The sequence below is a fragment of the Rana temporaria genome, chromosome 11, assembly GCF_905171775.1.
Source record: "Rana temporaria chromosome 11, aRanTem1.1, whole genome shotgun sequence".
NCBI classification, from domain to species: Eukaryota; Metazoa; Chordata; class Amphibia; order Anura; family Ranidae; genus Rana; species Rana temporaria.
This window is the reverse complement of record NC_053499.1, coordinates 39,788,624-39,803,258: the sequence shown is the minus strand read 5'-3', so window position 1 is coordinate 39,803,258 and position 14,635 is coordinate 39,788,624. Positions and strand designations below refer to the sequence as shown.

Here is a 14,635-nt window from a genome sequence, read left to right as displayed (position 1 = left end):
GAGATGAATATCTCGATTGTGGCAGCAGCTGCTACCGTTACCGAGATATTCATCTCTAAAGTGAGGACGTATAACGACGGTGGGCGGTCGGCAAGTGGTTAAATGCTATTTTTTTTTTTTTTTTTTTTTTTAAGGCTATTATCCGATTAATCGAAACAATAATCGGCCAACTGATCGATTATGAAAATCGTTGGTTGCAGCCCTAGCAGCAACCCTTCTCTTTTTAGTTTCACTATTGGCGCCAGTATCCATTTATATATTATCCTATATTATTTATAATTTAAGGATCCCAACACTGAACCTTGGGGTACATCACTGATGACCTTGGACCATTCCGAACAAGAATCCTTAACCACTACTCTCTGAATTCGTTCTTTAGCCAGTTTTTCTAGCCATATAAAGTTTTTTTTTTTTCCCCCAAGCCTGTAGACCTTACACATTAGCAGCGTGTGGGGAACTGTGGCAATATTTCTGCAAAATCCAACGTACTCCTTTGTCTAAGGTTTTGCTTACTTTCATAAATCCATGCTGTCTATTGCTGTTTAAATGATGGCTGAGTTTTGGCTAAAAAAAAGCTATGTGATCTTTTATTAAACTCTCCAGTATCTTCCATTTATAGAAGTTATGTGATCTTTTATTAAACTCTCCAGTATCTTCCATTTATAGAAGTTATGTGATCTTTTATTAAACTCTCCAGTATCTTCCATTTATAGAAGTTAAACTAACGGCTCTGTAGTTACTTGGTAAACACTGAAGTTATATAAACTGTGTCTTCAAGTACTGTATAACAAAAACCTAAGCTGGTACTAAACCTGAGCTGTAACTAATCTGGAGATATCCTGGAGTAACTTTTTAAATGACAAATAAATAAGTCTTGGTTGCTATTTTCAGATTTCGGAACTATATATGTCATTTTCCTATGTGTCCTTGCTGATATTGATGCTTTGTTTTTATTTTACAGTTTTGAGGGTCATATTGACCTGTGTCCACCTGGTCTCAATCACTCCGCATTTTCAGTTAACAAAACGGTCTTGACTGCTATTCAGGAAAAACTTCCATCCTTTCACCAGCTACTCCTCGACCCTCCAAAAGTAATTGCACTTCCTTACTATGATCTGGCTATGAAACTGCAATCGCCCTTTATCTTTTGATGGAGTTGTGTGTTTGACATTTATTAATCATTAGGCTTGGGGGCCCTTTATTATGGAAGGCTCAGAGTAAAGTATGCAGTGGTAGTTCAACAGCAAATCAGGAATATTCATAAAGATGGAAATCCAACACTTCATATTCGTGATATGTGCTTGCTGTCCCATGAACTTGTATGAAAATGTATCCTGTTTTTCCTTTGTGTGAAGTCCCTGGTGTTCCTGTCAGTCCTTCTAAAGTCCTATTAAAATGGAGCACACTAGGCATGAGAGCAGTGTGGTCCGTTCTCTAGCTGTGCTGAAAACGTGGCTTGCTCTCCTCCAGTGATCAGACTGGTCCTGACATGCCCCCCCCCCCCCCCCCCCCTCACTAGGAAAATCATTGTGCTGCTTCTACTCCTCCAAGTTCCTCATGCAGCCGAGAAGCACGATTTATGTGATCATTTTATGTATAAAAAGTGTTTATAATGTTAGATGGGTATAATATCAAGGGTGAAATTTGATCAAGAAAAATAAGAACTCTGCCCTGTTAACAAAATGTCAAGGATTGAGTAAAATTCACTGTCGGATACTTCCTGGTGTCTGATTCCTCATTTTGGCTTGTATACTTTTAATCCTTGAACACCCACTAGTATATTAACCTGTTTGTTGTATTATTTAGTACTTTTAAAATGTATAAGCTCTTTTTTTTTTTTTTTCTCATTGTAGTCCAATTGTTTTGCATTGAAATAGCTGTAAGCTCCCTGTTTCTGTCAAGTAAAAATGTACCCGTATCTGTGTTGGTACATCAGCTCCCTCTAGCGTTCTTGATCATCCCCAATGTACTTGGTGTTTTGTGCAGAGTACACAATTTGTGTGTGTGAGTGAATTTTTTTAATTTTGCCTGTTTTTTATAATAATTTTTTCTTTATTTTTTAAGACTGATGTCATGAAGACAACTTGGGGAGTCCTAGATCCTCCTGTAGGAAATACTCGGTTACATGTTATCAGATTGATAGCAAGTTTACTGCAGACAAATACGCACAGCATTAATTTAGAGTTAATTGAGCTAAACACTATAGGAGTCATTCTGGTAAGTGTCCATTAGTTTTTTTTTTTTTGTGTTTTAATGAAAATATTAAGATGTATAGAGCTGAATACAATTTTAACAATGCTTGCATACTCTAATCTCTGACTGTTCAAAGGCACCTAGTGCATAGCTTTAAATGAAACTGTCAGTTGATGTAGGTATCATTGTCTTGGTAATTTTTGCCCTTTCTACCTACATGTCTCCTGGTATATACTATGTATTATGTGGTGGTTGTGTTTTAAAAAAAAAAAAATGCAATCGCATGTAATATCAATTTGAGACACAAATTCTGTACTAAAAAGCCAACAGTGCAACAGGGGAGGGGCAGGGACGGGAAAGGGAGGGAGGAAGGAAAGTAAGGACAGGGACCAGGATAAACATGGGGGGGGGGGGGGGTATTTAACCCCTTGTAGCGTGCTCCTTCCGACCCTTTAAGGCACAGGTGTCAAATGCACCTCTCCTGCAGCTCCAGCTCTCCTGGTCTTCCTCCAGACACCTACTTTATGCTTTCAAGCAATGCATTCAGATTCTTCCTAGCAGCAGCATAAGGAAAGGGAGGTGCACTTTGATGTAAGGGAGAGTGGGGGACTGAACTTCTGATGGTGGGGTGGCTCTTGAGATCTAATGTAAGGGGAGGAGATGTGCTGGACATCTAATCTTGGATACAACTGGCCCTTTTGAGGACAATCATAATGCTGATGCAGCCCACAATGAAATAGTTTGACACCCCTGTGTTAAGGGGTTTAGGATGCCAGGAGGCGGGGCAGGGTTTATGATCATGTGAACACCGTGATTGGCTGTCACATGATGGAAACTTCTGCTCTGCTTGCCTAGGCAGATAGATGTGGGAGCAAGCACCTGTCAGAAATCTGTGCCCATTCCCAGCAGGGAAAAAAGTTGACCATGATGAGAGAGGAGGTGATGGAGAAGGATGAGCAGAACTTCACCTGGAAAAAATGAATAACCACCAAATGTGGACGCTGTTGTATTAATTCCTTTATGACAGATATTGATCAATTTCAGGCTAGCCCCAAAAAAATAGAGCTGGAGAAAAAAAACAAAAAAACTTTTGATCCCTGTCTCACAAGATATACATACTGACCGGCCACTTTATTAGGTGCATCTTGCTAGTACTGGGTTGGACCCTCTCTTGCTTTCAGATTAAAAAAAAATTGGGCTAACTTTACTGTTTTTTTATTTTTTAATTCAAAAAAGGATTTTTTTTTTTTTGAAAAGTGCGCTTTTAAGACCACTGCGCAAATACGGTGTGACAAAATATTGCAATGACCACCATTTTATTCCCTTGGGTGTTAGAAAAAAAAATGTATAATGTTTGGGGGTTCTAAATTTTCTAGCAAAAAATTGTCTGAAAAACAGGCTCGGTCCTTTAAAGCAGTTGTAAACCCTGTAAAAAAAAAAAAAAACCTGCAAGACAAACCCATAATGAGCTAGTATGACTAGCATACTAGCTCATTATGCATTGCCTTAGATCGAAGCCCACAAAGCCGTCCTTTTTTCCCCCTCCGGCCGCAGACATCTCTTCAGATACCCGGAAGGTTGCTTCCGGGTATTGGCGCTGTGATTGGCCAAAGCGGCGCATATGTCACTCCGCGCATGCGCGCGGGAGTCGGCAAATACGGCATTGCCTTTTTTAAGAATGGAATTCTCACTGCGGCTGCGCCATTGTCTACGGTGCGTATGCGTCGTAGACAAGTGTATACCATTTGGAAAATATCTCCTAAACTGTGTAAGTTTAGGAGATATTACAAACATCTACAGGTAAGCCATAATCTAGGCTTACCTGTAGGTGTAACTTCCTGGGGGGGGAGCTCCTGTGACTCGGTTAGGGCTTTTGTGTGTTAGCCTTGTGTTTTTGCCATCCCTCATTTTTCGTTTGCACTGCTTTTGGCTGTCAAAAGTTCGACGGACACAGCACCCCCCCCTCTATGGAGTTTTTGATACTTCTGTTACTGCTTGCTACTAAACTGAATACCTTGAGTAGGGAGGGGGTTATATACTGATGACCGATGGGACATAGCTAAGTTTTATGTTCTGCCTAGTCATACTCCTGCAGAGGCAATATAACCCAGTGGTTAAGGAGGCGTGTCCGTCCGAAACTGAGAAATGGAGTACAAAAATCTCATTTTATTTTTTATTTTTTCATCCCTGACATCTGCAAGACTAAGTTTGGGTGTAGGTCAGCCCTCAAAATTTGCACTCGCACTTTGCGAGTAAATTTTGAGGGCTGGCGAGTGTGGGCTGCCTAGGAGCAGGGGGGGCGAGCAAGGAGAGGAGCCGCCGGCTGGTTGTTTAAAGCGCGGGGAACATGACGGCTTTCAATTCAATAGCTGTGTTCCCCGCGGCGAGCCGTCATACAGCCCCTCTCCCTTGTCCGGGCACTTTGATAGACAGATCACCCATCCCAGGATTGGACGGGTGATCTGTCAGTTTCCCGGACAAGGGGGAGGGGCTGTATATGGCGACTCGCGGCGGGGAACACGGCTATTGAATTGAAAGCTGTCATGTTCCCCGCGCTTTGAACAACCAGGCTGCGGCTCTGGCTCCTCTCCTCCTCTCACTCAGCACAGGTAGGCTGCTATGGGGACACTGGCTGCACTGGTAGACATGGGCAGGCTGCATTTTTGGGCACGGATAAAGTTGTTAAATGTTTTATGCAGAATTAAGTTATAAAAATATTAAGTGTCCTTTCATGAGATAATTTATAAGGGCGGGACATGGTAGGGATTGGGCGGGGCAACTGGTGGCGAGTACGCATTGAGGCCTGGCTAGTGGCTCAGGACTTGACATTTTGAGCCCTGGTGTAGGTGTTATATATGTCTGCGAAATGGCAACCTATCACTGATGAGCAAGGCTGTGCATATCAAAGGCTTCTCCTTGGTGGTGTTTGCCACTGGTTGTGCGCTACTTTCATAGTTTGGCCATCAGGTTGTACCACCTGGCCTCACCTTGGTTATTGGCAGCTTTTTATTGTCTATTTGGTCACATTCAGGTGTTTCATCGGGTGGTCCTGAGTTGCAGACAGTTTCTTCGAGGACCTGTCAGTAGCTTTTAGACAACCTGACTGTCTTTTTTTTTTTTTTTTTTTTTTTTTTTAATTCAAATTGAAGACCATATGGTGACGGTATAATCACTAAGGTTTAACAGCAGGGTGGCGCTAAAGTTGAAGTAACTCATGGAACAGCATGTTTTAGTGACCTTCATGTTAACCCTAGTAAACCACTGAAGTTTTTTTTCTTTTTCTTCTTTTTGAAGGATATGTTTTTCAAATACACCTGGAATAACTTCCTTCACACGCAAGTTGAAATCTGCATTGCCTTGATTCTTGCTAGTCCTGGTGACAGTACAGACAGCTTGATCAGCGAACAGAACTCTGTAGGAGAGCATATCTTATTAGGACATGTAGGTTCTCCTCCTTACCATTTGTATTTATTTTTTTCTCCTATTGTGACTAAATGTGACAAAATGGTCAATGCAATATATTTTGTTTTGTAGCTCTTTTTGAAATGCCACTTAATAGACAGAATACTTGAAGCATGGGCCTTGAATGAAAAAAAACAGTAAGTGTGTGTGTTTTTTTTTCTCTTCTCCCCCCCCCCCTTTCTAAATTGTTTGTCTCTACCTTTTTTTAAAGCGAGTTGAGTGCTTTATTCTGAGGCTGACAACAGTACCGAACTTTAGAAAGTTTTACAGCTATAATAGTTCAGTTGTATCAAGCCTAAAGTGTAATATTGGCTTTTTTTTTTTTTTGTGCTTTAGGTCTGAAGGCGGGCAACGATGTGGATACATGGGACACTTGACAAGAATAGCAAATTGCATAGTTCACAGCATTGAAAAGGGGCCAAACAGTACACTAGCACATCAGCTTATTAAAGGTACGTAGAGCTTATGTTCAATTCTTCTGTTTGCCCCTTTTTTTTTTTTTTTTTTTTTTTTTTTTTTTTAGGATGAAAAAATTATAACAGGTGTGGGGGAAACATGCACTCCTATGACTGCAGCATCATTCCAATGCTGCAGCTGTCCCTGCCAGCTCGAAGACCAAGAACAGAGCAGTCATATGACCGCTTCATTCTTGGTCTTCACTGAGCAGAGTGTGCAGACTGTCAATCACCAGCTCGCTACTCTGCTCCTCCAGAGCTTACTGGACTGTGGAGGGGGTGCGAGTGGCTGATGGAAGATTTGGCCATATTTTTTTTTTTTTTTTTGGGACTGTCATATTTAAACAGGGAAAAAAGGAACACTTTGTCCCAATGCCCACATCTCCTATCGTTTCTCTCATTAAGTAATAGCGATTCCCCAGTTGCATCTGAAAAATTATAAATGTTATAGATCCAGTTCACTATACCCCTCAGTAACCACTACAGTAGCTCTGCAGACACGCTAGTAATGGCAGATGTCTTTCCATTAAAACAGGGGTCTCCAAACTTTCTAAACAAAGGGCCAGTTTACTGTCCTTCAGACATTAGGGTACCCAAACTGGCCAGCCAGAATAAAAAAAAATCTTGACATCAATGGGAGGAAACTGTGCCCCGTTGGTGCCAGTGGCATGAATTATGCCCGATTTTTTGTTGGCAGAATAGTGTCTTGTATCAGTGGGACGAATGGCATGCCCAAAGGGTCAGATAAAGGCAGGCAAAGGGCTGGAGTTTTTGAGACCCTAAATGCTTCATACTTAAAATCTGGCCTGTTAGTGGGTCCTGAGAACAGGAGTTGACCCCTTCCATACAGGACATTTTCACCCCCTTCCTGCCCAGACCAATTATTAGTTTTCAGCGCTGTTGCACTTTGAATGACAATTGCGTGGTCATGCAACACTGTACCCAAAGTAAATCGGTCCCCCCCCCCCACAAATAGAGCTTTCGTTTGGTGGCATTTGATCATCTCTGCGGTTTTTATTTTTTGCGCTATAAACAAAAGAGCGACAATTTTAAAAAAAAAAACACTTTTTTTTTCTTTTTAAAAAAAAAAAACATTTTTTTCCCTCAGTTTAGGCCGATGCGTATTCTTCTACATATTTTTGGTAAAAAAATCGCTATAATCGTATATTGTTTGGTTTTATAGCTTCTACAAAATAGGTGATTTATGGCATTTTTATTTCATTAATTTTTTTACTAGTATTGTGATATTTGTGTTTTTTTTTTTTTTCTGTGACCGTCACATTGCGGCGAACACATCGGACACTTTTGACACGTTTTTGGGACCATTCACATTTATACAGCGATTAATTGGTATAAATATGCATTATTACAGTGTAAATGTGACTGGCAGGGAAGGGGTTAACCACTAGGGGGCGTTGAAGTGGTTTAATATGTTCCCTAAGGTGTGTTCTAACTGTAGGGGGGAGGGGATTCTTAAGGGGGAGGAGACCGATGTGTGTTCCTCTGTACTGGGAACACACATTGGTCTCCTCACCGCTGACAGGAGGTGGATCTGTGTGTTTACACACACAGATCCAAACTCCTGCTGTGATTACCGGCAATCGCAGCCGCCGGGTCACGAGCGCTGCCGCGGGCGTGCGCCCTAGATCGCCAGGAACACAGGACGTCCACCCGGATCGGCGAGGGGTTCCTGCCGCCGTAATTTCCCTATGGCGCGGTATGGAAGTGGTTAAGAACCACTGATTTTGTTTACTTTCAATTTCTAAGGACTACATATGAAATGGTACCCTGCTTCCTGCATTGAATGTGCCTCCTGAATTGCTGTCTCACCTCCTATAGTTAAGACGTCAGGCTCTGAGTGATGTGACACAAACCGTTTCATATTCAATGGGTGTGGTGAATGTTCAAGTAAATTGTGGAATTCTTACTGTTTTCAAACTTGTTGAAATGAATGAGTATGCTAAAAATAACTGAAATTCAATGAGGAAATTGGTGCAATTTTTAAATTTGACCTTTAAAAATACTTTAATATGTATGTTTCTAAATTGCAGAATTGCCAACTGAAGCTCAGGAAAAATGGGAGACGTTCTGCACAAGTTCCTTAAGTGAAACAAACAAGAGGAACACTGTAGATCTAGTAGGTTTCTGCGCTACTTGTCTGCTTGTTCATCGTGTTTATGCCTCCAACCGAAAGGGAGCCTTTCACCAGGCACATAATACTGCTTGAAAGATGGATCTCTGCAATTGTCCTTTCAGCTGATTTATGTCACGTTTACTTTTTTATTTTTATTTTTTCATTTGGATTATTATACAATTTTTTAAATTCTTCCTGGGTCATGCAATAAGTTTTAACAAACCTTGTAACATGGTTTTAAAAACTTTCAAAGCTGTGGGATGAGAATGAATTTAAAGGGGTTGTAAAGGTAAAACATTCTTCCCCTAAATGGCTTCCTTTACCTTAGTGCAGTCCTCCTTCACTTACCTCATCCTTCCATTTTTCTTTCAAATGTCCTTATTTCTTCTGAGAAATCCTCACTTCCTGTTCTTCTGTTTAACTCCACACAGTAATGAAAGGCTTTCTCCCTGGTGTGGAGTGTCGTGCTTGGTGGCGAGCAGGAGTGTCTGGACGCTCTCTACGTTGCAGATAAAGGAGCTGTGTGTTAGTGGGCGACCTGACTCTCCTGCTCGCCCCCTCCCTCAAGGGAGGGGGCGAGCACGACACTCCACACCAGGGAGAAAGCCTTGCATTACTGTGTGGATTTACAGACAGAAGAACAGGAAGTGAGGATTTCTCAGAAGAAATAAGGACATTTAAAAGCAAAATGGAAGGATGAAGTAAGTGAAAGAGGACTGCACTAAGGTAAAGGAAGCCATTTAGGGATTTTTTTTATTTTTTTTACCTTTGCAGACCCCATTAACAGTATTTTTGAACCCCCCCCCTCTGTTTGTGCTTTTTTTTCTTTCACTGAAATGCACTACATCGCTAGTCGCATACAATTCTTTCAATCCACTTTCGAATGTAAACCACCAAAACTGATCAAGGTGACCTGCAACCAGATAATTTTACAGTATCCAAACCCTTGTTAACTTAATCAATTTTGATCATTTCTGCAGTTGACTGTAGTAGGAGATTGTTATGTTTGGTCCCAGCATTACTAATCTACTGCCAAATAAAAAGGAAACAAAATAAATGTGCAGCAGTAGAAACACTGATCCATAATTTCTAATGAATACTAAACACTGCCTCAAGGTACTTAGAATGTCTAAAGCGCTAATACGGTTAATATACAATCCCGTTAGAGGTGACCTCTTATTTCCAAAGTTTATTTTGCAATTCTGAAACCATTATAATGGCTGACGCCCTTTTTTGACCTGGTAAATGTTGGCTGGGATAACCTGAGCACTTTTTTGTACAATTACTCTTTACATTTTTTTCACCCTAATTAAGATCTTGCGCTCGCATGTCAATTTTTAGCAAATCTACTCTGTGGCACATTGGAAACTACAAATCCGCCACAGAAAACTTTCTGGACGCTTCTCAAGTCTTCTGCACATGCATGCACAAAATCCCATTCATTTCCTTTTCGAGAATTGGTCCACCTGGGACTTATTTACTCCCTCACAAAACATGCGTTTTTTTTTTTTTTATATGTGCATTAGAATCTCAAGACCTAATCTGAGAGGAGCTGCATCCACTTTACTTGGTGTTCCCTACCACTCCCCTGGCCCTCTTATGTGCCCTGTTAAATGATGGGTTCCAGTCAGCACAAATGGCTTATTCATTTTCAATTAATTCCTTCTGTGGAATAAATGGGATACGTCTTAACACTCACAAAGGTTGTGAGTGGTCCAGGAGTGTTTTCTGCAGCAACTGTGTAGTTCTGTGGGCCAAGCTGCCTGCAACACTGAATGGCATGGACATGTACAAGACCTTGGACAGGAATAATTTTAAATTACTTTTTTGAAAATGCTAAGCTGGTCTGATGCCAACAAATAACTTGGTGTTAAGTGCACCACAGCTTGGCAAGAAAATGTTCCATCCTAGCTTATCATTGTTGGCGTGTGTTTGTTTTTTGTTTTTTTTACCAGGGATCCTTTGCGTTGGGTCCAAATTATTACCGGTAATAAAACAATATTCCACAGCAGCACAGAGCTTCACTTTGACAGCTCTCATTCTATGATGAATGGATGCACCAGTGCGAATGCCTGTGAAAGTAGGAAAGAAGTGTCTTTTCACATATTTCAAAGCGTTCTAGTGTAATTGAACATACAAGTAGAGCTGAAATGCTGAACAGATCATAGAAATATAGTTATTGGGGAAAGTAGTTGCTTGGGATGTTTGTACATGAAAGAGAACAGTACTATGTTCCTGAAGCAGAGATCCTTATTGAGTTCAAGTATCTGGAATTTAGCATCTCAATTGATTTGGCTGTTTTCTTTGGTTGTAGAAGCCTCATTCAGTTGGCTTTAGTTAATGGTCAGTCATGTGATTTTGTGCCTGGTCTTGTTGGTAGATGTTGAATGATCTGATGCCATGACGATTGTAGCCAAGTGGTTTTCTGACAGGCTCTTCTGAGGGTGCTTGGGACTATTCCAGTTTGCATGGAGTCTATATTCCATTTTAATTTTCTTAGACATGTGAGTTTAGCAAAACAAGTTGAAAAAGAATGGAGGATAATTTGTGAAGGAGAGAACTGATGGAGGAAAGTACCCTGAGGTAAAGTGACCACTGTAAATGCAGGCATAATGGAGATGAGCTGTAATTACAATTATAGAGTAATTACTAAATTATTAACCATAATATTTAGGACCACCCCAGTGCTGCTTCCTAATAATAATAATAATAATAACGCACTTTGTTAAATAAAAATCACACATAATAAAGTCAGACTTTACTGGCACAGAAAGAAGTACACATGTATCATATAAAATGTCACACATTTATTACAAAAATTACAACACTTAAGACTGAAAAGTCATAAAAACATCTCTGTACATATTCATGTCTTTTTTTCACTGCATTCACCTACTACAACATACACTTACAAAATTATTCTCTGTAGAGTCCTCATCGGTCAACGCAATTATCTATTGCTTCCTCAGCACATAGAGGAGCGGTGATGACTAAATATGATTATAATTTTTTTTTTTCTGTTGCCACATACATTGCATACAATTGAATATGTAATCTCAATAGAATGTTAATACTTATTTGGATAGTATTGAGTTATTCATGTGTCCACATTTTTACTGTATAATGGAGGATGGCTGCCATTTTATTATCTAAAGATATTTCTCCAAGATGGAAATTTTACAGCTCCATATAATATTTAGATGACTTTACTTTAATGGCAAAAAAGATGCATTTACACAATTTTTATTCTTCTAGACAGTGGCTCATTTCACATTCTGCTCCTGCAAAACACACACACACACACACACACACACACACACACACACACACACACACACACACACACACACACACACACACACACACATCTGAGTATGCACTTTTTTCCGTTTCTACCCCTTTGCCTTTGAATGAAAATTGAAATCTACTCAGGAAAGTCAGGCTGGAGAGGAAAGGGCTTAGAATGATATAGGATCCAAAAACTGGAAAAGATGGAGCTCTTTGCTCCACGCTCAATAGCGTTGCTAAACGCGGATATAAAAGTATATGCAAAAATATTGGCAACGAGGATAAAAACCTTAATGCCTGACCTAATAAATGTGGATCAGGCGGGTTTTGTAAAAGGGAGGGCAGAGATGATGGCGTAAGAACCATACTGCTACTACATAAAGATAAATAGAAGAAAGCCCCAGTCGTACTCGTGTCATTGAATGCAGAAAAAGCATTTGTGACCGAGCCGACTAGGGTTTTATGATGGATACATTGTGGAGTATAGGCCTGGGACCCAGATTTATGAAATGGGTAAACAATTTATACAATCGCCCGACGACTAGGGTGAAGGTCAATGGGAGTATGTTGTCAGTGTTTTAGATCAGTGGTCATCAACCCTGCCCTACAGGGCCCACTAACAGGCCAGGTTTTATAAATTACCTTGGGGAGATGCAGTCTAGAATACTGCAATCACTAAGAAGCAAATGATATCACCTGTGATGTATTTCAGTTATCTTGCAAACCTGGCCTGTTAGTGGGCCCTGTAGGGCAGGGTTGATGACCACTGTTTTAGATGACCAACGGAACTAGACAAGGGTGCCCACTCTCTCCCCTCTATGTAATATCACTGGAACCATTATTGGCTAAAATACTAAACAATTCGGACATAGGGGTGAGAGTGGGGGAGGAAGAGCATAAGGTGGCTGCTTATGCAGACGACATACTCCTATACCTAACCAAACTAAGACTGTCATTACCTAATGTAATAAAAGAAATAAAATATGGGGAACTTTCAAATTTCAAAATTAACCCCATAAAAACTGTAATCTTAAACCTGGGTTTAGATAAAAAGGAAGAAAAAGCATTACAGTAAGAATTCCCATTTACTTGGGAGGAAAAAACCTTAACATACTTAGGAATCAAGATAACACCCACAGTAGAAAAATTATATCTGGCCAATTTTATCCCCTTAATAAATGAAATAAAACAAGATTTGAAAAATTTAGCGAGGAGACCCATCTCATGGATAGGAAGGGTCAATGCGTTTTTAAAATGATGATCTTACCCAAAATAACTTATAAGATCCAAATGCTCCCCATAAGAATACCACAAAGTTGTTTTTTTTTTTTTTTTTAAGATAATTAAAACTATAATTTCGAAAATACATTTTGGCAGAGAAAGAAGGCTTGAGTAAACTATACACTTTTAAGTCGGGGGGTCGGGGGGGGGGGGGGAATGGGAGGTTGGCACTCCCAGATATTAAGAGATATTACCATGTGGCAATATTAGTAAGATTAGCAGAATGGGCAAATTTATACACTAAAAAGAAATGGGTACAAATGGAAGATACATGAAGTATGACACAATTACACAAAAATATTTGGATACCCCCAGAATATAGAACACTAGACACAGGCACTCGCATAACTAAGAATGTATTTAAAATTTGGGACACAATGCACAGGAGAGAAAAATGGGAATACAATTCCCCGTTGATTCCACTAGCTGGCACAATTTTTTTTATACCAGGAAACCGGATACGGATGGGAAAACAATTGGGAGCCATACAACTTAGGGATATTATTGCACAAGGTAAAATAAGATCAAGACAAGATTTAGGAACAGTGGATGGGGGATCAACAGTTTAGTGAATGGGAATATTTTCAGTTAAAGCACTTTTATTAGCACTTTACCACAGCCAATTAGGGATGGCAAAACATTAAACCCAATTGAAAGGCTTTGTAGTATAGAAAAAACACCGAAACATGGTATATCGCAAATATATGAAATATTAAAAGACCTAGAAACACAGGGAACCCTGATGTGTATAGAAAAATGGGGACGGGATATGGGTAAAAAACTGGAAGAAGCAGATATGATAGGAGCAGTATTCAATTGCGCATCTGACATTGTGATAATTGAGGCGCACTACAAGTGCATGGTACATTGGCACCTGACGCCAGAAAGAATGAGTAAAATCCACTCAAACAACTCTCCGTTATGCTGGAGGAACTGTAAACAAAAAGGAACTACCATGCATATCTGGTGGGATTGCCCGAGAATACAAGAGTATTGGGAGGACGTATTGGGGTACATAGAAGAAATAATTGGGGAAAAGATCCCACAAAATCCCCTGACATGCCTATTTATTTCATGGTACAAATAAAACAATATGAAAAAACTTTGGTCCCGGTCCTGCTTAATGCAGCAAAGGGATTAATTCCAAAAAAGTGGTCACATCCAACAAGACCATCTATAAAAGGGTGGATTTATCGAGTAGATCACATAGCAGAAATGGAGTACCTTGGTTGCGGTGAGTTAGGAAGGGACGAAAGATATAGCGCAATATGGGATAAATGGAGAGAATTCAAAACCTCAGAAAAATTTGCTCAGGGAATGACCGAAACAGACAGATGAAAAAAATGTGAAGCTTAAAGTGACAGATCAGGGGGGGAGCGGGGAGGTCAAGGGAAAGGGGGAAAAATAAGGCAAGATGTATGCTTTGATTGTTGCTCTCCGTTGATGAAAGAGTTTTTTTTGACCAGTGTTGGTCTGTTTATACATAAATAATTTTCTAATAAAGAATAATTTATTACAAAAGAATAAAAAAAAGATATAGGATGTCCTCCACCAAAAGATGAGGTAGGTTCTGTAAATTGGCTACAGCTTCTATTGCACAATGAGAAGGTCTGTGTAGTGAAATCCTAGTAAGTCATTTCAGTACAGGAAAAGGAGATTGTGCAATTCTTGCGGTAAGGCTGGAGCTCACCTGGTAAAAACTTATCACAAGTTCTTTTTTACTAGACCCTGATCCAAAATGAGCCTCTACACCAGGGGTCTTAGATTTTAAAATTCACAGAAGTGCATCTCAGGTTTGCTTTACATCAGTGTCCTCGGTCTT

The 14,635-nt window shown here is 40.1% G+C and overlaps 1 protein-coding gene across 6 annotated transcripts in view; it reads left to right on the top strand.

Annotated features, from left to right (window-relative positions):
• The window catches only part of PPP6R3 (protein phosphatase 6 regulatory subunit 3), a 99,032-nt gene that overhangs the window by 48,671 nt on the left and 35,726 nt on the right, over positions 1 to 14,635 (top strand). For all 6 annotated transcript variants that reach the window (XM_040328380.1, XM_040328378.1, XM_040328376.1 and 3 more), the window contains exons 10-15: positions 962 to 1,091; positions 2,065 to 2,217; positions 5,488 to 5,634; positions 5,728 to 5,792; positions 5,992 to 6,107; positions 8,162 to 8,247. In XM_040328380.1, the coding sequence (XP_040184314.1) occupies positions 962 to 1,091; positions 2,065 to 2,217; positions 5,488 to 5,634; positions 5,728 to 5,792; positions 5,992 to 6,107; positions 8,162 to 8,247 (697 nt within the window). The remainder of the gene's footprint in view (positions 1 to 961; positions 1,092 to 2,064; positions 2,218 to 5,487; positions 5,635 to 5,727; positions 5,793 to 5,991; positions 6,108 to 8,161; positions 8,248 to 14,635) is intronic.